The sequence below is a fragment of the Heterodontus francisci genome, chromosome 15, assembly GCF_036365525.1.
Source record: "Heterodontus francisci isolate sHetFra1 chromosome 15, sHetFra1.hap1, whole genome shotgun sequence".
In the NCBI taxonomy this organism is placed as follows: Eukaryota; Metazoa; Chordata; class Chondrichthyes; order Heterodontiformes; family Heterodontidae; genus Heterodontus; species Heterodontus francisci.
The window spans coordinates 31,107,646-31,135,243 of NC_090385.1; the positions used below are offsets into that span (position 1 = coordinate 31,107,646).

The 27,598-nt window shown below is 42.3% G+C and overlaps 1 protein-coding gene across 2 annotated transcripts; it reads left to right on the forward strand.

Annotated features, from left to right (window-relative positions):
• Nucleotides 1-6,128: 6,128 nt before the first annotated feature.
• On the forward strand, nucleotides 6,129-26,887 carry LOC137377577 (ras-like protein family member 11A-like). Of its 2 annotated transcripts, XM_068047343.1 has the most exons (4): nucleotides 6,129-6,500; nucleotides 10,033-10,089; nucleotides 10,163-10,242; nucleotides 20,931-26,887. In XM_068047343.1, exons 1-4 carry the CDS (start codon nucleotides 6,359-6,361, stop codon nucleotides 21,396-21,398), a joined length of 747 nt encoding a protein of 248 aa, XP_067903444.1. In that variant the 5' UTR covers nucleotides 6,129-6,358; the 3' UTR covers nucleotides 21,399-26,887. The 2 variants fall into 2 exon arrangements, with proteins under 2 accessions (XP_067903444.1, XP_067903445.1); XM_068047344.1 differs by lacking the exon at nucleotides 10,033-10,089.
• The last annotated feature ends 711 nt before the right edge of the window (nucleotides 26,888-27,598 follow it).

Genomic DNA, 27,598 nt, shown 5'->3' on the forward strand with positions numbered 1-27,598 from the left:
CTACAGTATGTTCAGGAGAATTTTCTACAGCAGTATGTTTCCAGTCCAATGAGAAAGGAGTCACTGGTAGACCTAGTTCTTGGGAATGAGGTGGGCCAAATGGATCAAATATAAGTAGGGGAACAATTAGGTGATAGTGATCATTGTATCATAAGGTTTAGGTTGGCTAAGGAAAAGGACAAAGAGCAATCCAGAGTAAGAATAATGTACTGGGGGAAAGCCAAATTTAATGCGGTAAGAATGAATCTGACACTGATAAATTGGAATCAAAGGTTGGCAGACAAAACTGTAACTGAACAATGGGCTGCCTTTAAAGAAGATAGTTTGAGCACGTCAAGGTATATTCCCATGAAGGGGAAAGCTAGAGCAAACAAATCCAGAGGTCCCTGGATGACGAAAGAGCTAGAGATTAAAATGAAGAAGAAAAAGTGTTCTTATGACAGATGTCAGGTGGATAACACAACCAAGAACCAGGCAGAATATAGAAGGCTCAGAGGGTAAGTGAAAAAGCAAATAAGAGAAGCAAAGGCAGAGTATGAAAAAAAACTGGCATCTAATATGAAAGGGAATCCAAAAGTCTTCTATAGGCATATCAATAGCAAAAGGGTGGTGAAAGCAGGAGTGGGGCCAATTAGGGACCAAAAAGAGGATTTACACATAGAGGCAGGGGGCATAGTGAGATATTAAATAAATACTTTACATCTGTCTTTACCAAGGAAGAAGATGCTGTGCAGGTCATAGTGAAAGAGGAGGTAAGTCAGACACTTGAAGGGTTAAAATTGATAAGGAGAAGGTATTGGATAGGTTGTCTATACTTAAAGTTGATAAGGCACCAGGACCAGATGAGATGCATCCAAAGATACTGAGGGAAGTGAGAGTGGAAATTGCAGAGGCCACTGGCCATAATTTTCCAGTCTTCCTTTGACTCAGGTGGTACCAGAGGACTGGAGAATTGCAAATGTTATACTGTTGTTCAAAAAAGGGTGTAAAGATAAGCCCAGCGACTACAGGCCAGTCAGTTTAACCTCAGTGGTGGGGAAGCTTCTATAAACGACAATTTGGGATAAAACTAGTGGTAACTTGGGCAAATGTGAGCTAATTAGGGAAAGCCAACATGGATTTGTGAAGGGCAAATTGTGTTTAACTAATTTACTGGAGTTTTTTGGTGAGGTAACAGGGAAGGTTGATCAGGGCAATGCTGTTGATGTGGTGTACATGAACTTCCAAAACGCATTTGTTAAAGTGCTACACAACAGACTTGTGAGCAAAGTTATGGCTCATGGAATAAAAGGGACAGTAGCAACACGGATACGAAATTAGCTGAGTGACAGGAAACAGACAGTTGTGGTTAATGGATGTTTTTCAGACTGGAGGAAGATTTGTAGTGGAGTTCCTCAAGGGTCGGTGTTAGGACCTTTGCTGTTCCTGATATATATTAACGGCCTAGACCTGGGTGTACAGTTTCAAAATTTGTGGACAAAACTAAACTTGGAAATATTATGAACTGTGAGGAGGTAGTGTAGAACTTCAAAAAGATATAGACAGGTAGTTGGAATGGGTGGACAAGTGGCAGGTGAAATTTAATGCAGAGAAGTGTGAAGTGATTCATTTTGGTAGGAAGAACATGGAGAGACAATATAAAATAACGAGTGCAATTCTAAAGGATGTGCAGGAGCAGAGGGACCTGCGTGTATTTTACATAAATCATTGAAGGTGGCAGGACAGGTTGAGAGCGCGGTTAATAGAGCATACAGCATCCTAGGCTTCATTAATAGGGGCATAAAGTACAAAAGCAAGGAAATTATTTTAAACTTGAAAAGAACACTGTTGGGCCTCAACTGGAGTATTGTGTCCAGTTCTGTGCGCCACACTTTAGGAAAGATGTGAAAGCATTGGACACAGTGCAGAAAAGGTTCATGAGAATAGTTCCAGGGATGAGGAACTTCAGTTACGTGGACAGATTGGAGTGGTTGGGACTGTTTACTTTGGAGAAGAGCAGGTTGAGAGGAGATTTGATAGAGGTATTCAAAATGATGAGGGATCTGGACTGGATAGATAGGGAAAAACTGTTCCCATTGGTGGAGGGATCAAGACCAAGAGGGCACAGATTTAAGGTAATTGGCAAAAGAAGCTATAGCCACATGAGGAAAAACATTTTCATGCAGCGAGTGGTTGGGACCTGGAGTGCACTGCCTGAGAGTGTGGTGGAGGCAGGTTCAATCAAGGTATTCAAGAGGGAATTGGATTGTTATGTGAAATGGAAGAATGTGCAGGACTACAGGGAGAAGGCCGGAGAGTGGCACTAGGCAAACTGCTCTTTTGGAGAGCTGGCACAGACATGATAGGCCGAATGGTCTCCTTCTGGGCTATTATAATTCTGTGATTTGTTTGTGACTTTGATAAGAGCTGTTTTGTTACTGTGGTAGGGGTGGAAACCTGATTGGAGAGATTCAAACAAGGAGTTCCGGGAAAGATGAGAACAGATTTGTAAAGCGACAATACGTTCAAGAACCAATACCTCATCACCCACCCAGTGAAGACAGTGGACAGCACTCAACTGAATCCACACAAGGCATGGGCAAATGTGGTCACCTGCTCCACAGGCAGCAGATGAGGGACAACACAAAGTGCGATTGTGGCCATAAGTCCCAGACCATGGAACACCTCCCTTCAACCTGCTCACTAAGATCAGTTTTGGGAGGCACTTCATTTCTCCACTTGACATCTCAGGAGAGCATTGAGCAGATCGCCAAACAAGACATCCCAGACATACAAAAGTAATAATACCAGCCTATTCACACCAGGAAAGGGGAAGTTAGATAGTGAGGAAGATATGCATATACTGGGTAACGCACAGAGCATAACTGGGTAGAAGTAAAAGATGTTTGTCACATGCTGATTTACTTGACTTTTTGTTAAATGTAACATTTGCAAATCTTGTCATTTTCTTTTAAAATAATGACTAACCAAGAGCTCATTATTGTTATAATTAGCCATTATCTGATACGATAGACTGAAATGTACTGATTCAGTCCACGTATTTCAAATCGAATTGATTAGATTCTTTAATGAATAGGAAATTGGGGGATGTAGGTATGCAAAAAGGTGAAAATAGTCAGCTCAAATCCTGAATGGCAGAGACAGCTGGATGGGCTGACTGATCTTTTCTAAATGCTTTTCTGGTATCACGGATCATATAGCACAGAAGAGCACCATTTGGCCATTGTGCATGTGCTGGCTCTTGGAAAGAGCTATACAAATAGTGCCACTCCCTTGCTGTTTCTCCATAACACTGCAAATTTGTCCTTTTCAAATGTATATATTCAAGTGTATATATTCAAGTCTCTTTTGAAACTTTACTACTGAATCTGCTTCCTCCACACTTTCAGATAGTGCAATCCAGCTCATTAAAAACAATCCTCTTCATTGCCTTTTCTTTTTTTTTTTACCAATTACCTTAAATTTGTGTTCCATGATTCCAGACCCTCCTGCCAGCATAAACAGTTTCTCACTATTTCCTCCATTCAAACTCTTTATTATTAAACTCTTGAAATGTAAATGTTCATAGTTACCTCCAGTACTGTACTTAAATATTTTAAGAACATAAAAACAGTGGAATGATAATTTGCTTTTGTAAAATGTTGCAGTTGTGAAGAGCATCAGCCTAACTGGAACTACTGATTTATATCAATGAATAGGTTTGCTATGACCAGGTGAGAAAGGGGTCTAGGGTTCCTCTCAACCTTTACCTGGTCTTACCGTAACAGGGTTTAATTTTAAACACACTGTGTTTTTAGCTCCCTCTTGGTGAATCCTTGTTTACTGATTTCCAATTATAAGGCAAAGAAATCAGCCAAACAGGTTTTCTTAGGTTTAAAGAAGAAAGGTTGAACTTTATTAAACTTAAACTCTAATTTGGTTAATGCCTACGGATACCCAATGTGCCCACGCTAGCATACACACGCGATCACACATGCAGATAGAGACAGAAAAGAGCAGAAGAAATAAAGGGGAAAAGTTTGAGACAATATCTGAAGTTGGTTTTGATTATTATTCTTTGAGTTCACTGAAGAGTCTTTGATTGTAGGTAGGTCTTGCTTTTCGTTGGGGCCCAGTATTCTTCTTAAACCTTGTTTAATGTAGGAGACTTTTCTCTCTTGAGGTGCATGTGTCCTCAATGAGTCCAGAGGCTTGTGAGAAAGAGATGGGAGCAGACAGGAGAGGTCTTCTCAGTTCAGGAGCCAAACAGTCTCTCTCTCATACTGTGTGCACAATTCAAAAAAACCCAGGTTACCCAGCAGGTTAGTCATGTGACTAGCTGGTTTGAACATGTCTGTTTGTGTATTCTGCCATCTTAGCAGACATCCTGGAATGTGAGCTTCCTCACCTTCACTGTTTGGTGATCAAAGTCCATTGTGGTTTGAATATATCAGGGAATGATCTTTTGTCTCCACAAGCATCGTCTATTAGTTTAAAAAAAATTCCAGCCATGGCTGATCTGTTAAACAAGTCATTTCCTCGCTCCAGCAACAGTTTAAAATCAATGTTCATGTGACAAAATTAATATGCCTCATTCTTGGCAGGTGGGGATCTGCATGACAAGTTAAATTCCATTTTTATGTCTTGGGCTTCTATGATGTTTACTGGTGTATTGGGGATTGCATTTAGTGATATAATTCACTTTTCCCTGAAATCTGTGACTAGGGCCCTACCAAATACATGGTCAGATTTTACAAATTTCACATGTACAGCATTTTAAGAATTGTGAATTTCACAATTTCACGTATTTAAATTGTAAATTTCACAGTGTCGCAACAAAACATGAAAACGATCTATTTAAAACAAAAGAAAAGACAATGGAGGTTCATGCTTTCAAATTGCATTTATTGTATACTCAAAAACTGTTGTAAAAAGCTGACTATAAACAGTTCACATTCTTTACTCACTGAAGTCGGTGGTTGAATGTGAGCATGGAACAATCAGCAACTCTGCCTTTCTTCATTCCCTGTCTGTGCACTGTGAACACCTGCCCGTGTTTAGACACAGCTCTCTCTGCATCCACAAAGTTTGTTGAAATTGTCACACAGCGCTGTGCTAGCCTTGCAAGGTGGAGGAATTCTGCATTCCACAGAGCTCCAAAACTGCAGCACAGGCAAAGTACAATCTGCTTCTTTCGCAATGCTTTTATATGCAGGAATCTCAAGCGTACTGCTCTTGTCAAAGCCAGGAATTGCATCAAATGAGTTTAAATCCATCAGTATCCAACAGTATTCCACCATCGGCATGAAGACTTTGGCTTCCAACTTCTTTCACTCAATGTTTTGCAGTAATGGTTGTGGCTGTTTTTGATTTGCTCATTCTGGTATTCTCTGCTAATACTTGAGACTGCTTCTCTCAACACTGCACTGGAAGACCTCCCTCATCTACCAATTAGTGAGTTGAGCCTTGTGTCAATGAATGAAACATGTGAAGTTTGCAAAATGGCCAATTTCACGGAGGACCCGAGATTTCACGGTTCGTGATGCATTTTTCATGGCCGTGAATTTGGTAGGGCCCCAGCTATGACTGTGGCCCATTTATGAGGAAGGGTCACCTCTTCATCTGCAGGCCAACCAGCTTTGCATTTCCAGTCTGGATTTTACCTCACTGACCATAACCCACTTACCACAATTAGTTTCATCTCCCAACCTTCATTATAGGTAAACCACATTAGTGGGCACAGACTGAGATTACATTCGCCGATTCCAGTTCCAAATAGGACATAATTTGTTGAACATGTCCATAGAATCATAGAGTGATACAGCACAGGCTGAGGCCATTCTGTCCAACGAGCCTATGCCAGCTCTTTGAAAGTGCTATCCAATTAGTTCCACTCCCCTGCCCTTTCCCCATAGCCTTGCATTTTCCTCCTTCAAATATTTATCCAAATCCCTTTGCAAAGTTGTCATTGAATCTGCTTCGGCAGTGAATTCCAAATCATAACAGCTCGTACCCGAGCAGTCCAATTGGGGATGTGATTGGTAGTTGTGGAATTTGTTTCAATTTCTCATTGGCCGCTGCAGCCAGAATATTTGTTGCAAGTTTTGAGGGCGCGGTGCGGAGAGAAGTTTCAGTCTTAATAGAAATTGGGAAGGTACCAATTCGCTGGTAGCTCAGATCTGTCAGGGTAACCAGGAAAGATCCGAGTCTGGATACAATCAGAAGGGGTCGCGTCTACATAAAGGCATAAACAGCGGGTCGGGGCAGTTTGCAAAGTTTCCCTTTTACCAGACCTGCTGAGTATTTCCAGCACTGTCTGTTTTTATTCCCTATTCCCAGTTTTCTTTGTTTTCGCTCATCTTAATGTGAAGTTTCATAAATGCGTCTCCTCCAGAACACCATGTCAAACAATTCAGGTAACTTCCTACTGGTTCCCATACCGGAGGTCCCGGTGCTCGACTACCTGCATAACAGAAACGTGAAGATCGTGGTGCTGGGAGCAAGGAAAGTTGGAAAGACTGGTAAGAAATAGAAGGGGGGAAATTGGTATAAAAAATTAGTTAATTTTAAGAGTCTGTCCGCACTCAAAAATTCATATTCATACTCACAAATATAGGCTTGGAACCCCATTCCGCTACTGTCGTGATGTGTTAACAGATGTGTTAACACTGATGCTGACTCGGGAACAGGGAAATATGTTTTGCAATTGTTCCTCAATCCCAGCACTGACTGTAACGCTGCCCCCTCTTCTGCCCTGATACTAACAGTAAACTTGCCGTTAACTTTCAACCCTAACCACAATGTATCATCTCTCCTAATTTTTAAACTGCGGCTGTAGCGGACCCTAAACACATTAAGATGCTACTTCAAATCCTAAGCTCTAACTAAACTGCCAATTTCCCCAAAGGTAGAATCACAGAAGGCTGTTTCTCTATAAACACTATTCTTAACAGCTGATCTGTTGAATTTCCAAACCATAAAGTAAATCTCTAGTGAGTTCCGAAGAAGGGTCACTGACCCGAAACGTTAACTCTGCTTCTCTTTCCACAGATGCTGCCAGACCTGCTGAGTGATTCCAGCATTTCTTGTTTTTATTTAAGTAAATCTATAGTTTGCCTTAGCCTTAATTTCATTAAACATTGTTTGCACTAACTTTACCACGTTATTGAAGCAATAATTTCACTGATACCCTCTGCATTTCCATCTTAAAATGAATTTTCTTAACTTTAGCATAAATATATTGTCAGGGGTGACAATGGAGTGTTTGCCATTGACTTTATGACAATGAAGTTGATGGTGACATAAACTTGAAGTTAAATGATTGGATAAGAGTGCACAGTGGGCTTTTTACATTTCTGTTAAAATTCTATCTTTTCACCAGAAAGAACAAAACAGTATCAGGGCATTGCCACCATTTAGTTTGCCAAGGACATTTCTATTTGGTAGATATATAAGGTGACCTAGTATAGTAGGGTTGTGATGTTTAGTGCTAACCTAGCTCATTCATTTAAGGCCCCTTTTCAAGTACATCCTGTGGAAATCCAGGTAACTTGTCAGCTTGCAAATTCCCGAGCTAAATTAGAGGTCAATAAAATGCTTGTATATTTCAGATTTCAAATGGGAAGAACCTAGGGTGAAATGCCTGGCTTTATTTCTCATTTTTCAGAGATTGTTTTGCATCTGTATCAAATGATGACATCAGAAGTGTGGCATATGCTTGCTGGGAGCAAGGCATATTGGTCTCATAAGAACATAAGAACTTAAGAAATAGGAGCAGGAGTCGGCCATTTGGTCCCTCAAACCAGCTTGGCCATTCAGTAAGATCATGGCTGATCTGATTGTGGCCTTATCTTCACTTTCCGGCCAGCCCCCCAGAACCCTTTACTCCCTTTTAGATCAAAAATCTGTCTAACTCAGCCTTGAATATATTCAATGAGCTCTCCGGGGTAGAGAATTCCAAAGATTAATGACCCTCTGAGAGAAGAAATTCTTCCTCAAATCTGTCTTCAAATGGGAGACCCCTTATTTTGAAACTGTGCCCTCTAGTTCTAGATTCTCTCACAAGGGGAAACATCCTCTCAGCATCTACCCTGTCAAGCCCCCTCAGTATCTTATACGTTTCAATAAGATCACTCTCAGTCTTCTAAACTCCAATGAGTGTAGACTTGACCTGCTCAATTTTTCCTTATAAGACAACCCCTTCATCCCAGGAATCAACCTCGTGAACCTTCTCTGAATTGCCTGTATCTCATGGCAAGGTGAGTTGGAGGAGATGATGTTTTAGCCATTGAAGAGTTTGTATCATGATCAGTATTAGATCCTTTTCCCATATCTCTATCCCCACATTGATAGTTCCTTGCTTTATACATGCTAGAAACAAGACTTTGAGCTCACAAATCACCCTATATGTTATACTCCCTACTCCGTCTCTTGTCACCTTTAACCTTTTTTTTTCTCTGCTTTCCATTTCTATTGTACTGCCCATTCTTACACCTTCCTGTGTCACCACCCTCACTCTCCTCACCTCAGTTTGTGCTGGGCCCTCTGCAAACCTCCCTATCTTAATGATGTAGCTTTTCAAAAAAAAAGTGAAAGTTTCTTTCTGAGCACTAATTTGAATAATAGATATTTAGTTTTTTTTTAACTAATTTAAAGATTTTAAACTCTATTCAGTCAGTTACCTTGCTCATCCCATCAAAGCATATAATCCTTCTTAATCCCCCATTTCATCGATGAGCAACATGAGAGTTTTTCTGGTGTTTGCTCATTGCCTATGAGCCAGAGAGTCTTGTATATTTTGTACACAGTTGCCTCCTCCCTCGTAATCAAATCAGCAATCTCCCTGTGTGGAATATTGTTGCATGTCCTGTGCCCGTCCACCATCTGAAAGTTTCAGGTTGAATACACTAAAAGCCATTTACCAGTACTGAGCCAAGAAATATGCTTTTAGAAGTACTTAACGTTAATACTATGTACTTGTATAGTACAACTATGTTTTTGATAGTTGTTAGTTGTGGTTCCTTAGCTCAGTGATCCGAGGCTCAAATTTCAGGTCACAGTTCTGGGAGTGGATCCAGCCAAATCAGTATTGCAGACAGAACATGGAGAGAGTGACATTATCTACTTTAGGGAGAACTGAAGCGTAAATACAACAGGATAACTGAGAGGTAAATAAATAGTAAGCCATCACATCCAAGCATGACATCCAAAATCATGACACAGGAAATGTGTTATAAATAGGAAGACTCAAACCTTTCTTGCAAATAGTATGATGTTGCTATAGTCCTAACAACAACAACTCGTAGTTATATAGCACCAACATAATAAAACATGCCATAAATTCACAGGGGCATTATAAAACAAGATATAGTACCAAGCCACCTAAGATACTAGGTCACATGACCAAAAGCTTAATCAAAGAGATCAGTTTTAAGGAGCACCTTAAAGAAGAATGGCAATGTAGAGACGAAGAGGTTTAGGGAGGGAATTCCAGAGCTTAGGGTCCAGGCAGCTGAAGGCACGGCCACCAATGGTGAAGCGAATAAAATCAGGGATGTTTAAGAGGCTAGAATTGGAGGAGTGCAGATATCTCAGAGGGTTGTGGGGCTGGAGGCGATTACAGGGATACAGAGGAGTAAGGCCATGGAGGGATTTGAAAATGAGGATGAGAATTTTAAAATCAAGGCATTGCTTAACTGGGAGTCAGTGTAGGTCAGCATGTATAGGGATGATCTGTGAACAGGGCAGTGCGAGTTAGGACATGGGTAACAGAGTTTTGGATAACCTCAAGTTTACTGAGGGTAGAATGTGGGAGGCCAGCTTGGAGTGTATTAGTCAAGTCTAGAGATAACAAAGGCATGAATGAGGGTTTCAGCAGCAGATGAGCTGAGGCAGGGAGTCAGGTGATGTTAGCGAGGTGAAAATATTATTGATGGCATGGATATATGGACGTTGAGATAGATCTGAGGAATAAACCCGTGAATGTTGAGCAGAAAAGGTTACTTTTTCATAAACTCGATTGAAAAGTTTCACATTTTTCTAAATTTCTTGCAGCTTTGATTGTACGGTTTCTCACAAAACGATTCATTGGAGATTATGAACCAAACACAGGTATGTGTTACATCAGGTGCTTTCTAGTTGTCAAATTTTTAGCATGTACTTGAACATATTCTTTAAATTTTAGGAGCTCTATACTCAAGACAGATTAACATCGATGGTGATCAAATTTCACTACAAGTGCAAGACACCCCCTATGCTAATCAGGTAGAATCCACATCTTTATTTTCTCCTTTTTTGTGAATTTTGCAATCAAGGTGTGGGTTATTATTACTGGAAATGTAATACTTTCCATTTAGTTGTACAAGTTGCAGCACTGCAGTCAAGTGTACCAAGATTAGATGCAGAGTAAAACTCCCTTCACTTTGCATTATAATGTGCCCCAGTACCAATATCAAAATAAGACCCCCTACAAGGCAGCTATGATTTTTTTTCCGTCACATATCAGACAGTCTGTGGCCTTCATTAGTGAAAGTCCCATTTACTGATGAATTGAGGCAGATTTTGGCTCATAACCAGTAGATTGGGATCACTCAAGCTTAGTTTATATGGACCCCTCACGACGAACATATTTTTCCATCAACTAGATTAGAACCATTATCAGAGGAGAAAAATCACATCTGGCTTTATGTAGGCAAAGGCAGAAAACACTGAGGTGCACAGAAACAATGATGAAAGAAACGTGATATTCTTCCCGTGAGCTTTTGTGTCTTTCATTCAGCAAACAGAGCTATTTAATTTGGAATAAATTTATTAATAATGACTTGTTTAAAGATGCAGTCTCACACTGCATAATCCTTAAAGAAGAGGAAACAAGTTCAAAGAATTATAATTAATGTTAAAGAGCCATTTTTTCCCTCTTTTGCTAAAAGTAAATTTTTGCACACCAGTTGCTGAAGGATGTGATTATTTGGGAGAAAACTATGTTTCATGTTTCTGTTATCCTTTATCAGCATTGACACTCCAAAGCCAGAAATAGATGCCAAATAAAATCCTCTTTACCCTGGACAATGTATGTGACTCCAACCTCCTGCAAGTCCCACTTTATAGACCACTTGCCATAGGAGAGCTGCTGGCGGATGTCTCCTGTTTTTCTTTTGGAGAAGTTGCCTGACATTCCCTCATGAATCCATCATGTGTGAGATTATTAAAGTAAAACCCGCATACTGTCTATCTGTATGCAGTGATAGTAGTGGATTGCTGCAACCATTTGGGAGGGGCGGTGGAGTGAGGAAGGAGTTAGATAAATATCAATTAGGTGGAAGATACAGTGCCTCCTCCAACACAGTTCCTCAATGATCACTCTTTAAGCATAAATAAATCTTAGTTCTATTGGTTTCTGGCATTTGAAGCCAAAAATTAAATTACAGCTTGTAGATCACTCTGTGAATTCTGCTGCTTTTTCCTTGTAGCATAAACCATTCGGTCCTTTGTAGGGCTTTTTTCTGTTAGCCAGTTTTCTGCAAGCATTGATGACATTACAAATGCTGACTGTGAACACGTTCCCTATCTTTCATGTGTGAGGATTGCCCAAGTATACTGATGACTCATGATGATTTTCTTCAGGTTTTATTGAGTCTGTTTCCTTCATCCAGTGCTTTGAGGATCTGATAAATTATTGAGTGAATGTAAATTGTTAACGAGAATCAGCAAAAATGAGTCAAAACATGAGAGTAAAAATGCTGTAGAATAAACATAAATATTTTGTTGCAAATTCCTTTTACATTACAATAAATATTCTGTTTTGAAAGAAAACAGATAGATGGGCAACAACAGGGTTAACCTTTATCCTGTGGGAATATAACTATAGAAAGCAAAAGGAACTGGAGAGTAATGATGTAAAAGGCTGAGACTAAACAATGAGGCTGTGACATTTCCTCATTGGTGCAGCAGGATCAAACATCCATATGGCATTGCTAGTGATCCTGAAAGGCACCATAGGGAGAATTATTCCCTGTGATGCTACCCAGAATTGGCAATTTCTAATCTGTCTCCAAATATGCCTTGGTCCCCAGTAAATGCATTACTCCCTCCCAGCCTGATCGATCCCCCAGTACAGCCCTTATCTCGCCTCCCTTATGTCCAAGGGATGTAGACTTGAATGCTTGTGGTGGGCAGCTGATTTAGCCATTCATCACCAGATCTGGCTAGACCACACGAAGCACAATAGGGTCCGGTCTCCTCTGCCAAAATCACTCACTATTCCAGGATCATCCTGGAATGCAAAGATAACGTCTGGCTTCAATGCTCCACTACAAGCCATCTTCTTAAACCCCTTTCCTCAGCATCCTCCGTACTCCCCTCCAAGAAGTATGAGGAGCTCATGGACTTGTTTGTAACTAAATTTGGGACTATCTGTTCAACTGCTTTTGCCACTTCCTTCCCCTAGTCTGCTGGACCAAACTTCCTCTATGGGTTCCATCCCCACCCTAGATCTCAAGTCGTATATTTCTCCAGTTGCTTTCCTATTTCCCCTCATGCCCTCTCTGAGCTCATCTTGTCCATGAACTGCAGCTCCTAATCTCTCCACCCTATCCTCACCAAACTGCTGACACCTAACTTTCCTTCCTGGCCCCCATTTTAACTGATATTGTTAACAGTTCTCTCTTCTCAGGTACTACCCCCCCCCCCCCCATTCAAATCTGCCGTCATCAACTTCACCTCATAAAAAAGAGCCTTCATTGCATCATCCTTGCAAACTACTACCCCACCTCTAAACTCCATTTCTTTTCAAGTCCTTGAACATGCTTTCATATCCCAAATCCATACCCATCTTTCCCAGAACTCCATGTTTTGATTCCTTCTGTCAGGTTTTCACCCCTGCCACAGTACTGAATCGTCCCCCTTCAAAGTCACAAATGACATCTGAAGTGACTGTGACCATGCTCAACTATACCTCCTCATCCTTTTCGACCCGTCTGCTGCCTTTGACATAGTTGATCATTTCATCAACAAATCTCCACGGTGGTCCAGTTGTGTGGGACTAAACCCACTAGGTTCCATTCTTATCTATCCAGTCGTAGCCAGAGAATCACCTGCAATGACTTCTCCTCCCACTCCTGCATCATTACCTCTGAAGATCTCTAAGAATTTATTCTTGGTCCACTTCTATTTCTCACCTACGTGCTGCCCCTTGGCGACATCATCCAAAAACACATCAAGTACCACATGTACACTGATGACACCCAGCTGGACTTCACTATCAGCTCTCCTGTAATTATCAGCCAGGGTTGCTGCCTGGCTGGCTCTTGAAACCTTTTGTTCCTCCACTTGGTTTCTTATGGAAGGGGGAAGAGAGTTTGGAACTCCTCGAGAAGGATCACCTTGTTTTTCATAGGTGGACTCTATCTTAAGTGCCCGTATCCACTGGCCAAAAGCAAGCTGCTTAACTCTTCCAAACTCAAGGTAAGTTTGTTCAGGCTGCTTTCGCAGGGTTTGGAATTTTTGGTGGTACGCTTCCGGTACTAGCTCATATGCGTGCAGGATAGCATTTTTAGGTATCTCATAGTCTGATGAACTTACATTAGGCAACAGTGAATAAACCTCATGGGCCTCTCCTGTTAGTTTGCTTTGCAATAACTGTGTCCAGCTCTCTGTGGCCACTTCATCTGTTTTGCAAGCTTTTTCAAAAGAGACAAAAAATGCTTCCATATCCCCCTCATTGACCTTTTGTATCAACTGGGAGAACGTTAAGAGCACTTGGTCCTGAGCTAGGGGTAACTCCCTCAATGGAAGCCTTCACTGGGTACATTGGGTCTTCCCCTATTCAGTTCGAGCTGCCTTAACTCATTTTGATGAGTTTCTTTCTTTTTCCCTTTCCTGCCTTTTTCCCTTTCCTGGAACACTCTCTGCTCTTTCTCCTTCTGGAAATCTAATTCTAGTCTCTTCTGTTCTAGTTGTATCTTAGCTCATCTTACTTTGTCTGTTTCAGATTCCATACTTGTCTCTGGTTCTTCAGTGTCAATTTTAAAAAGTTGGCCATAAATTTTAGGATTTCAGGCTTCCTAGCTTTTGGACAGATAGTAATCTCTAACTGCCCATCTACATTCCTCAACTCTTCAACAGATAGGACTTTTAACCTGGTCTAAATTACTTCACCCTGTTTTAGGAAGGTACTGGCCTCGAATGTGGGCATTTTAGTACTGTAGCACTGAAAACCTGTATTGAAGTTTTAAAATTATTGCTAAGGATCAATTTTTTTTTTCCCGCTTCCAATTTCCCGTTTGCCTTTGGATTTGATCCCAGACGTGAGCCCCCAAATTTATGTTATGGTCAAGTGAGGAGGAGTAGAAGGGCATTCCTCTTTTCCCGCTCCCTGTTTGACCACAACAGGTTTAATTATTTCATAAGGTGGATATACTTCCCAATTTAGTAGGTGTTTGATTACTTATTTGCTATGATCGTAACCATAACCAATCAGAAAGGTTTTCTTGAATTTAACAAAGAAAGAGGTTAACTTTATTGTACAGAACCTGAACTAATGAAAATAATAAACTTTGCACTCACACACACACTAGAGGTTTACACATATACATATAGGTTACAGAGTGGGAAAAGGTAATTTGGTTGAGATAGAGTCATAGAGAGATGCAGCACTGAAACAGGCCCTTTGGCCCACCGAGTCTGTGCCGACCATCAACCACCCATTTATACTAATCCTATATTAATCCCATATTCCCTACCACATCCCCACCTTTCCTCAATTGTCCTACCACCTACCTACACTGGGGGCAATTTACAAGGGCCAATTTACCTATCAACCTGCAAGTCTTTGGCTGTGCGAGGAAACCGGAGCACCCGGTGGAAACCCACGCGGTCACAAGGAGAACTTGCAAACTCCGCATAGGCAGTACCCAGAACTGAACCCGGTCGCTGGAGCTGTGAGGCTGTGGTGCTAACCCATAGAAAAAAAGGGGTATACAGTCTGTGGGGTTTGGTGATTCGACCAGCTTCTAGCTGAATTTGGTGGTCCTGAGGCTTTTAGTTTGAAGAGGTAGATGACTGGTTTGGTGGGTCCCTTGCAGACAGCGATGCAGATGATTTCCTCCAATGGGGTTTCTAATTGTAGCCAGAGTATGCAAAAGTGGTCAGTTAACAGGCAGAGTTCGAAGCTTGTAAACTGAAATGGAGAGAGAAAGAAAGAGGGACTGCCCCCCCCCCCCGCCCCCAACTTGGGTCTGCAGATGTCGGAGTCCAGAAGCTTCTTCTCTGCTGCAGAGTAAACATCATCTTAAAACCACAGATGGGGAGGGGCTTGTCACATGACAGTCACTCAGTGAGTCAAACATAGCAGTTAGTATTTCTCTCTTGGTAAAAAGAATAGGTAGTTCCCTTAAACTTCCTGGGTCATGGTTCTTTCTGGGAAATCAGCAGCCATTTGTCTCCACCTCACAAGCCTTGCAATGTAGGGTACAGTGTTGCAAATTTGATGGTGATCCTAAGCTGCCACCAAAGTAATTTTTTTTAAATCTGTCTTTATAAATTTCTTCAAAAAATATAAAAACAGATCTTCAGTCAGTGGATAATAGAAAATTATCATTCAACAAAGCACATTGGCTTGATACATCAAAAATTTATTGTACTTAATTCTATTATTTATAAATCATAGAAATACAAGTTCAATGTTAATCTAAAAATTAATAGCTGTATATTTAAGCAAGAGTCTGAAACCAATCTGTTTGCCCAAATGTCTGTCTGTTGGGATCTAAGCATCAAGTCTGTCTTACTGATCAGAGCTCTGGTTTCTATCGTTGTTTCAACCTCCAGCAACACCCCCCCACCTCCCCACCACCCCTCCAGCAAAAAAATCTATTAATTTTAGAGTTGCAAGACTCATAAATTGCAATGCACACAATCGATCACAACAATGTACACTGACAGCCAGCAGAAAGACATTAGGCTGAGACACATTGAACTGCAGTGAGCTCCAAATGATAATCCCAACAATAAACCATGGATTAAAATCTCAACCAAGTAATAGATCTGTGGAGTGTAGCTTGTGGATTTCTCTTTGTGAATTGTGAATGCATGGTATATTCTGCCTCCTGTTTACACAGTATCTGATTTTAGAGCAGATATCTGATGGGTGCTGATGTGATATATTGTGACAAACAGTGGCCTAATAGTGTAATGCACATTCAGCAACATATTATGGTAGACCAATCTGACCACTGGACTCAAGACCAGTAGGTCCTAATATGGTCCACAGGTGCAGCAGATAAAATTGGTTGTCAGGGCTGTTACACAGTTGGCTCTGTCCTTGCACTTCTGTCTTTTTTCCTGCCAACTGCGAAGTTGCTTTGACTCGCCACTCTTTAGCCCCGCCTTTATGGCTCTCCGCCAGCTCTGGCGATCACTGGCATCTGACTCCCACGGCTTGTGGTCATTGCCAGTACCAGTTCAAAAACGCGTGTGTGTGTGTGTGTGCAGTGACATCATCACATCATGTACAGGCAGTTGCATGGTGACATTATCATGTACAACGGTTCTTAGGCTCCTGAACATTTGTGCGAAGCTAAATGCCGCCTGTGAGGAGTCCACAGCCTGTTCCCGCAGCCAAGCCAAGCCCGCATCGCCCTACTGCTTACTTACGATTTATAAAGAAGCTGCTGGTGATCTTGCTCCCATTATCTGGCCACATCTGCAGTCTGCTCCAGATCAGGCGCCTTCCCCCAGCGGTCCAACACGCGCTAATGGAGAATGCAAGACCATTTTTGTGAAAATTAACTACTAGAAAATTTCACCACACCCCGTTCCACCCCCACAGGAAAACAAATATACATGAAAACGCAGTCACATATATGAGCAGAAGGAGAGAGGTCGAGGAGTGAGATGCACATACTGTTTGTATTCAGCAGCTCCACTCACAGCTGGAGAAGGTCACACATTGGTTTGAGCTCATAAAAACCTCCATTGTAATAATATTTACAGGAAGAAGTGGGAGGGCCTCTGTCACTCAGGCAGGCACTGACATTTTAACGATCAAACAACTGCAATTTCGTCACTGACTGTTTAGCGCAGAGACCAAGCAAAAGTAACAAATGCTGGGAGAGATGTAGGGTTCATTCAAGAATTTGACCCATTGACTCTGTGATAATCAGTGCCATCTTTGATGCCGGCAGCTGCCTAGGTAGGACATTGCTGAAGTCACTGCAGCTGCACACGTGCAGGAAGTGCTCCCCCTAGAGTTGTGGCATCAACAAATTCTGTCTTTTCCTAAAACAGGCATTAAGCCCTTTCTTCGCATATGCAAGGTACCTCATGGCTATTTTAGGTGCTGCCTCAGACATCTGAAAGATGGCCCAACTCAATTTTGGGTTGGATGTTTATCAGGCATCCTTGGACACTGTGTATTCCTTCCTGAAATTGGGACTTATGGAGCACAATTTATGCCTGCGACAGGGTCCAATTTCTGCTCCAAAGAGTTTGTTCTACTTTGGTCTTTTCATTCCCCACCAAAACTAATGTTTCTTTTTCACCACTAAGGATGACGTGATATTGGCTCGGATCTTGCAGTCAGTGGCAAAGAAACCGGACTTGCCATTCATTTCATTGATAGCTTCTCATGGAATTTTAGCTGACTTTTGAGCAAAGAGTTACTATCATCTGGTGTGGTGTCCTCCACAGGGTATCTGTGGCATGTGTGAGCAGGGCAAGGAACAGCTCAACTAATCAGATTGAAGAATTCTCATTGAGCCACACTGTCTAAATGAGGAAGTATAAACAAGGAAATATAAAATAGATTTAAATCATGTACAGAACACAGCATAAAAGAGGGAATGAAAACAGGATTAAGAGAAAGAGATAAAAGAGACAGGCAAAAAAAAGTTTAAAAAAATTAAAATCTCCAACACTAATTCAATTCTGAAGGAATGAGACTTCATACTTGTAAAATTAAATTTTCTGACCCAGAGATATAGTTTGGCAGTTGATATGACTGATCACGCCATTTAAAAAAAAAACACATACACCTGAATGCACCAGCTCTAACTTTCTCTGCCATGTTTAATGGTAACTGGTGGGTATATACAGTACTTCATGCACTTATATTGACTACAATGCCGAGTCTATTGGTGAGGTATTGTTTTAGCGCAGCCTGTGGAGGAGCAGGTAACCCAGACCCCCATGTGGGTACTTCTGAAGTTGCTGTCTATAATGATGGGAAGCACTGTTAGTCTAACTGTAATTATAAACACAAAATCCAGGCCAATATATTTTAACAAAATCTGGGGGAGAGGGTAGCCTTCTCCTCTCCTTGGGGCAGAGTTCCATTGGCAAGATACAGGAGAACTGGTGCTCATGGAGCTATATCAGGGTGAATGAGAGTGATCGTAATTCAGACAGTTTTAACATAATTATGGAAAAGGACAAGGATAGAACAGGATTTAGAGTTTTCAATTGGGACAAGGGCAATTTTACTAAGCTGAGGACTGATTTAGCGAAAGTGGACTGGAAATACATACTTGAAGATAAATCAGTGTCAGAGCAGTGGGGGGGCATTCAAAGGGGAGATTCAAGGGGTTCAGAGAAAACATGTTCCCACAAAGAAAAAAGGTGGGACGGCCAAATCTAGAGCCCCATGGATGTCAAGGAGCTTACAGGGTAAGATAAGGCAGAAAAGGAAAGCTTATATCTGACACTGAGAACTCATTACTACAGAAAGCCGAGAGGAGTATAGGAAGTGGAGATGTGAAATCAAAAAGGAAATTAGGAAAGCAAAGAAAGGGCATGAAAGTGTATTGGCAAGCAAAATCAAGGTGAACCCAAAGATGTTTTATCAATACATTAAGAGTAAGAGGATAACTAAAGAAAGAGTAGGGCCCATAAAAGACCAAAAAGGTAACTTATGCATAGGGGCAGAAGCTGTTGGTATTGTTCTTAATGAATACTTTGTGTTTGCCTTCACAAAAGAGGAGGATGATGCAGATATTGTAGTTAAGGAAGAGTATTGGATGTGATAAACACAGGGAGAGAGGAAGTATTAATGGGGATTAGTATCCTCGAAAGTTGATAAATCACCAGGGCCGGATGTAAAAGAAGCATGAGAGGACATAGCAGAAGGTCTGACCAGCATTTTCCAGTCCTCACTGAATACAGGTGTGGTGCCAGAGGATTGGAGAACTGCTAACGTTGTACCTCTGTTTAAAAAGGGCGCGCGGGATAGACTGAATAACTACAGGCCAGTCAGTCTAACCTCAGTAGTGGGAAAATTATTGGAATCAGCTCTGAGAGACAGGATAAATTGTCACTTAGGGCACAGATTAATCAAGGATAGTCAGCATGGATTTGTTAAGGGAAGATCTTGTCTGACCAACTTGATCGAATGTTTTGAAGAAGTAACAAGGAAGATTGATGACGGTAGTGCAGTTGATGTCTACATGGATTTTACCAAGGCTTTTGACAAGGCCCCACTTGGCAAACTGGTTTTAAAAAAAAACAATAGGATCCTGGGAAATGTAGCAAGGTGGATACAACATTGGCTCAGTGGCAGGAAGCAAAGAATAATTGATGACTGTTTTTGAGACTGGAGGGCTGTTTCCAGTGGCATTCTGCAGGGCTCAGTACTAGGTCCCCTGCTCTTTGCGGTATATATTAACAATTTGGACGTAAATGTCGGGGTATGATCAAGAAGTTTGCAGATGACACAAAGATTGGCTGTGTGGTAGATAGTGAGGAGGTTAGCTGTAGGCTGCAGGAAGAAATCAATGGACTGGTCAGGTGGGCAAAAAAGTGGCAAATGGAATTCAACCTGGAGAAGCGTGAGGTGATGCATTTGAGGAGGTCAAACAAGGCAAAAGAAAACATGATTTAATGGGGAAAAAAGTGAGAAGTGTAGAGCTTGGCGTGAATGTCCACAGATTCCTGAAGGTAGCAGGACAGGTTGAAAAGGTGCCTAAGAAGGCATATGAAATCCTTTCCTTTATTCGCTGAGTTATAGAGTATACGACCAGGGAGGTTATGCTGGAAATTTATAACTCATTGGTTAGGCTTCAACTTGAGTACTGTGTGCAGTTCTGGTCACCTCATTACAGAAAGGATGTAATTGCACTAGACAGGATACAGAGGAGATTTACAAGGATGTTGCCAGGACTGGAAAAATGCAGCTATGAGGAAAGATTGGATAGGCTGGGGTTGTTCTCCTTGGAACAGAGACGGCTGAGGGGAGATCTGATTGAAATGTACAAAATTGTGAGGGGCCTGGATAGAGTGGATGTGAAGGGCCTATTTACATTAGCAGAAAGGTCAGTGACTATGGGCAGATATTTAAAGTGATTGGTAGAAAGATTAGAGGGGAGTGAGGAAAAAAAAATTTCACCCAGAGGGTGGTGGGGGGCTGGAACTCACTGCCTGAAAGGATAGTAGAGGCAGAAACCCTTAACTCAGTTAAAAGGTGTCTGAATATGCACCTCAAGTGCCGTAACCTACAGGGCTAAGGACCAAATGCTGGAAGGTGGGATTAGACTGGGTGGCTTGTTTTTTGGCTGGTGCAGATACGATGGGTCAAGCGGCCTCTTTCTGTGCTGTAAATTTTCTATGATTCTATGAATATGTGCTTTCAGGAAAAGAAGGAGTTGATTAATAAAATAAATTACTTTACAAAGAAAATATATCATTTGTTTACAATTGTTTGGTTTCCACTATTAATTGCTAGAAATTTACAATAATGGTATAGGGTAAAAAAAACCTGCCGATATTACAATGGGGACAAAAGAATTCAGTATCCAAAGGGTTATGTTTAGAGAAAGAAAACACTTTGGAAACTTATACTGAAAGCAGAAATGAGTTCAAAGATATGTTGTGCAGATTTGATTTGATGCAAGAATTGCAATATGAATTTAGTTAACCAAGAGAAATACAGGCTGCCTTTGAATAATATCCTTGTATTCCTGTGACAGGGAGATGGAGATGATCCTCGCAATCCAGATGTTATAACCCGCTCAATTCACTGGGCAGATGGTTTTGTTTTCGTCTTTTCACTTACAGACCCTGAAAGCTGGAAAGCCGTCCGTCCACTCTATCAGCAAATCAGGAAAATCTATCCCAACACAAGGCTTCCATTTGTGCTCATAGGAAACAAGGCTGATTTACCCCATGCACGCCAAGTGGAAACCAATGAAGGGATCCAGTTGGTAAATGAGATAGGGGGGACTTATTTTGAAGTTTCTGCCAGGGAAAATTACAATGAGGTCTATGACGCTTTCCACCAAGTCTGCCAAGAAGCAAGTAAAGTGATTGGAACCAGCAATGGAGAGAAAAGAAGAGGTCTGCTTTTAGCTAGGCCCAAATCACCAAACATGCAAGATCTTGGAAGACGATTAAAACAAGCTCTTTCATCTAAAGTAAAGGCCACTACTTCTCTTTAAGATCAGTTTTTTTTGGAGGTTTCAAGCTCCAGATTTCTTATTTACCTTGGATGAATGAAAATTGAGTTCAGAGGACCCCAGTAAGATGAATACTCTGAGATGTTTCAAAGACAATGCATGGGAATAGGAAATAATTTTGGGATTTTCAGTTTCTATGCCCACCGTACTCTTAATTAGATAATTTTAACTGCAAATACTGTTAGGTGAATACTTTTTCCCCCAGATTGAGTAATTATGTTTACATGTGTTGTGATGTTTAAGGTACAAACTGCACACAATGGGCTGAATTCTATTCTCCTGCCACCAGGAGCAGCAGTGGGCAACAAAAATGGCGGCCTTTGTGCCGCCATGCCGCCAAGATCTAGCGCGCGGTGTCTCATCTGCATACACTGGGTGGTCCATTCCCCCAATCGCGCAGTGGGGACGGACTCTGTGATGCCGGCGACGGCATCAACTTCCTCTGCGCAGTCACTGCCGCCATTTTTAAAGGGCTGCCAGACCTGCACATTTGAAGCCCGTACACCCCTCCAAAAAACAGTGAATTGATTTTTGGCCTGTAACCACTGCCACCCACCACCCCCCACCCCCAATACAAAGAAAATAAATGGCTGCCACGCTACCCATCTCCAAAACACTTGCATTTAATATTTGACCTTCCCCCTCCTCAACTACACAAAGTGCAGACGTCACCCCTTCCCCACCCCCACTACACTACACATGCAGATTTGACCCTGTTTCCCCACTACACTAAAAATCCTAAGTTCCCCCCTTCCCCACCTCAGTGGCGCCTGCTTTCCCTGGACAGGAAAGTAAAGGTGCATGAGTGCCGGCCACCACACAAAAGATCGTGAACAGCTGGGGTAAGATTGCAGTCAAAGGTATGTTAATTTATTCACGCTTTTATTTAAATATTTAAAGTTCAGTCCCATCACCAAGCAGCGGGGGAGGGGGTGCCGCATGGAACCTCACCACAGCCGGGAAAATCGGGCCTGGCAATCCCGACGTTGGGCTCCATGGCAGACCGCTGCCTCAGCAATCTTCCGCCCTCATCGCATCGGTCCCCCCAAACCCCCACCACTGAGCCCAACGTCAGGAGCTCAACTAAATTCAGGCCAGTCATCTGCAGCTTATTTTGTGTCATTAATATACTAAATTACATGAAGTTAAAATCATTCACAGTCTGAAACAATTTAAAACTGTCAAAAATGTTACATTATTATTAGAAGTTTGCATGGGGCTCCCCTGATTGCTTAAATGATAAATACACTGTAAAGTATGAAACTGAACCATACAGACCAGAAAGGTTTTTAGTTCTGCAGCTCTTTCAAAGAGCTAGCCTAGGCATGATGGACCAAGAGGCCTGTTTCTGTGCTGCAAGTTTCTATGATTCTATTTGTACTATGTAGCTGATCTCAGCTGCAGCAACAATAGAGGTTTCCATAATTGGCCTCAAAGCTCCTGTGCTCGAAAAAGGAGAAAATTAGCTGGGAGTTCCCCACTCCTGCTCATCTCTATCCAGTGTTTCCTGCTGAAATGTCTGCATGTGTGTTTGTCTGGTCATGACAGGATTGTGCTTCATTGTGATGCCCCAATTGCTGAATAGCTTGCTGTCACATACTGCTCAGCCTCACTCATGAATAATATCCACTTGGAAGCAGAGTGCATTGCCCAACAGAACTAGTTTATTCATGTTTCGTCATGAGCAGCCGATAAGCACAATGTTATCAAAAAAGATTATTTATGGCAAAAAAGAATGACTATTTGTAAAAAATACAATTTCACATCTTAATACTCAATGACAGCAGGTCGAGACCAAGTAATAAAATAGAATGGTGCAAAGTTTTTAAAAAGTTAGAGACCAAAAAAAATTGGACTGGATAATCCAGGGCGTATAAATAATTGTAATTTAAATAATTGCCTTCGCTTTGGATCTGGGATCAAATGTACTCCAGGATTAGGAGATGGAAAATGTCTCCTAATAATGTCTGTTCATCGTGGCATTGTGTGTTCAAAATGATTATAGTAGACTGGCTATTATTGAACCATAAAGCTTAACTTTGCATTCATGTTTTATATGCAAAAGAATGCTGGCTTTCCTATCCAGAAGCTTTGCCATCTTATTTGAATTTGCCTTGCAAGAACACTCAGGCAGTCATTTACTTCGTTTGTTTGCATCAATATTAAGTGTTCTCGCAAGGCATATTTAGCATATTGATATGAATACTCCATAACCAGGATGTTGCGGTAGTAATGATGGTGAAATGGTCAGTATTCACTGTCATTACTCCTCCGAAACTGACAGCAACTTCTGGAGCCCGCACATGCGCAGTTAAATGCGGAAATGTGGGCAGCTTTCTTTGACTCAGCAATATTAAAGTAAATTCCTCTGCTCTACTATTGCTTTGTGGGGACTTGACCACTTTTTTGAATTGTTGCAGTATTTGTCACTGATGGTTTTAAAATAATTTGTTAATCTTATTTCAGTGAATTTCCAATTAGTCTCTGTGGGGATCCCTACAAATTTTGATATACTTTGGGGATTTCCCTGCCCTGAAAGATGATGTTAGTTATACAAAGGGAATCGGTGCTATTGGTCCAGAAAGCATTTTTATTGATGTGCAGCAACAGCAATAATGACCTAGTAAGTCAACAAATACAGAAATCTGTTACCTCATGAACAGAAATGTGTTCACTATAGAGATTTCATGTCATCTTGCCTTCTGACAGCCTGGGCTGAATTTTACGCCCCCCCCCCCCCACAAAGAGCGGGAAGGTGGTGGGGGATGGGGGGAGGGCAGCGTAAAATGGAGCAGGAGGCTTGGGATGGTGGGGGGGCCCCTTCCTGACCCACTCCCGCCTCTGCCGCCACTTTATGCAGGGCAGCGGCGGTGAAAAACGGCCCACCTGCCCCAGTACAATTGAGGCTCTTAAATGGCCAGTTAATGGCCACTTAAGGGCCTCTGCCCACCAACATGGGGATTTTACCCTTGGCCAGTCGGAAGGCCCAGGCCCAAGAAAAGCCGCTTGACAAAAGCAGGCGGTTTTCTGACCGCCTGGAGGAGGGGCCCTCATGATCAGGAACCCTGTCCCTGACAGGACCGCCCCCGATGCCCCAACCACACCCAACATTCCCCCAGTCCACCCAATTGACCACCCTTGCCTCACCAGGGCCTGACTGATCACCCCTGCTGAGGCCCCAAAAACTTTCCTGTTCCTGGGGCCGTCCTTCATCTTCCTTCTGATGGCTGGGTTGCAGTCCCAGCAGTGGCCACTGCCCACAGTGGTGCTGCTGGGACAGAGAGCTACCGGCCCACTGATTGGCCAGGAGCTCCAATAGGCAGGCTGCCTCAGACCAGTTAAAGGCCTGGGGACTACAAAATACGGTCTGGACCCCCAGGCCAGGCGGAGACGGGTTCGCCATCGACTTTTCAGTTGGTGGACGGTTCCCGTCTGCCAAGGGTAAAATTCAGCCCGAATCTGAAAACCTTTACCTTAATGGGTTTCTTGGTTGAATTTTAATTGGGGAATTTTGTATTCTTTTGGAAAAAACAAATAGAGCCTTGAAGGAACCTTCATCCTTCAGCAGTATAGAAACCTCCTATGTTAAGGTTTATGATAGTAAACTCTACTTAAAAGATGTAAAAATTGCCAGACCTGTCATAATACAGTTTTAACTTTGTGTTACTTTGTGGTACAGAGCAATTTTCTGAAGCGTTCTTCCTAACTTCTTTACCAATTTATGTTTATTTTGCTCTTTTTCCCAGTCAAGTAAGTTTTTCTATTGAAAATATTATATTTTCCTTCTTGCTCCTCTTGATTCTCCCATCTTCTCATTTTGCTAAGTGGCTCCCGGGGGTTGTACCAGTGCACCTGCCCAATGTGAGCTGCTTTCCTATCTCTGCAATTTAATAGATCATTTCCTTGCTGCCCCACAATCTTCGCCCTCCCCACTTCTTCCTCTGTTTCTACCACCTAGCTACTGCACTTTCTGTGAGTCCACCTACTCCCAGGCCCTTCTGCTCTTATTGCCCTTCCGCCCCATAACAATCTTGCTTGCGGGCTACCTCCTCACCCTTTTTGTTATTCTTGCTTGCAGTATTCTAAAGTCAATTCCCTTCTTCCCCTGTCTTATTTTAAAACTGCTAAGTACAGTAGAAATAAACTGCTGGGATATCCTAACTGCAACATACCAACTTAAAACTAAATAATTTTGTAACCTTCCAGAACTTTCTGCTTACAATTTAAACAAATCATTCTATGCTACAAATAAATTCAATAATCTTCAAACATTGATTCTTGTGGTAACTGCATCATTTGTCTCTCTGTCAAATTTGTGGTGTGCAAATATAGACCGGAATTTTATGTTGGGTTGGAGGTCCAACCTAACAGTCGAAAAATCGGGGGCAAGCCCACCTCCGCCAGCCTGGGATGCCATGCCGGGACTTTTTGCTCCCTAGGCCCTTAATTGATCTTGGGCGGGTCTTCCACCTCCTTGAGACAGGAAGCCCTGCCTAATGGAGCTGTCGACCAATCAGCAGGCCGGCAACTCTTAGTCCCAGAAGTGCCATCGGGAGAGGTGGCCACTGCTGGGACTACACCCAGCCATCGCAAGCAAGGTGCAGGACGGCCCCGAAAGATAGGTAAGTGTTCCCAGCGAGGGTCCAAAAAATCGGCCGGGCCCGTGCAAGGCAAGGAGGGAGGGTTGCAGGGGGAGGAGTGTTGTTCGGTTGGGGTGGTTGGGGCTTTGGGTGGCCCTCCATGGGACACCAGGTGACTGATCAGAAGGGCCATCCCACCAACGCCCCATCCCGCCCCCCGGCAGCCTGCATTTGCTGCCCCCCCTGCCACGGTTAAAATACCAGCAGTGGCAGGTGATGGCCCTTAAGTGGCGGGTGATGGCCCTTAAGTGGCAGCTAATTGGCCACTTAAGGGCGTTGATTGGCTCGGGGCAGGCAGGCTGTTTCTTGTCCCTGCTGCCCTGTGGAAAATTGCAGCAGGGATGGGAAGGCTTTGGGAACAGCCCCCCCACCCCGCCTCCCACTAAATGTTATGGACCCTCTCTCCCCCCCGCACACCACCACCCCCCCAACCCCAACACCAGCCCACTCATTGTGGGGCTCTAAAATTCTGGCCATAAAATTTCAACATGGCTCCACCATGCAATAGAAGTTAGTGTCACAGAATCTAAACTTCTGCAAAGGGTGTGCTGTTGAATTCTTCCCCCAGACTGCAGAAATCACTGAACTTGCCCTTTACGTGATTAGTCTTGGTTAAAAATCCTTGAAAGGTTACACTTTGTTGAATGAGATAAGTGGGTTTTTAATCGTGTGCTAAGTTCAAAACTACTGCTGAACAGCCTCACTGGCTCTGAAGAACTAATTTTATATTTATGGAGTATCATTTCTTCATTATGATGAACACTTCTTTTAAAGTTTGTTTATTATATTTCAGCCTCTACCTTAATCCCATGTGTAATTCCCAATTATTTATTTTGCTCTCTAAAATTTTAATTAAAAATGAAAAATTCCGTGGTTCTTACTTCCTGGTTTTCTGTATGAGAGTACTTCAGTATGATTGGCTGCTTATCCTGCATGATAATGTCACTGTTTGTGGATGCCGAGAGATCCCCTTGGCTTAGTGCCGATTCAAACTGACATGGGGAAAGGGGAAATCTACCCCACAGAGATCTTTGTCGGCAGCTTTCTTCAAATCAGCAGCGAGTGCCGTCACTTCACTACAGACCATGAAACCTGGGCCTTTCAGAAAAAAATAAACTTAAACTGCTACTTTATTCCATTTCCTCTCTTATATGATACTCTAAGTTCATCACCTTAAATTGTTCCCACCAGTGACAGATCTGTAACTACTGGTATTATTAGAATACGATTGCTTATTGGTTATGGTGTTCAGACCCCACAATGGTAAGTTATAGGTCTTCATCAGAGATGTTGCAGGTCCTCCTCTTGGCTGTCTTGGTTTTCTGCCCAGTGGGCACAGATGGCACTGAGATAGTGTGATTTTCCACTTGTAACCCTACTGTAACTCTGATCAGAGTGCCCGAAGCATGCCCAGCTGCATTGAAACCAAGCATGGGGAAAGTGGTCAATTACTGCCCGAGATTTTCTTGTTTTTCCACCCACTTAACACCTGTGAAAGTCACAACCATTGTAAAGATGGTGATGCTGAATCTGTGTGTAGGC

Coding starts and splice junctions, on each gene's coding strand:
- LOC137377577 (XM_068047343.1), top strand. CDS start 6,359: ATGCGTCTCCTCCAGAACACCATGTCAAACAATTCAGGTAACTTCCTA. Junction 6,501..10,032: donor AAGGAAAGTTGGAAAGACTG/GTAAGAAATAGA, acceptor AATTTCTTGCAG/CTTTGATTGTACGGTTTCTC. Junction 10,243..20,930: donor ACACCCCCTATGCTAATCAG/GTAGAATCCACA, acceptor TTCCTGTGACAG/GGAGATGGAGATGATCCTCG.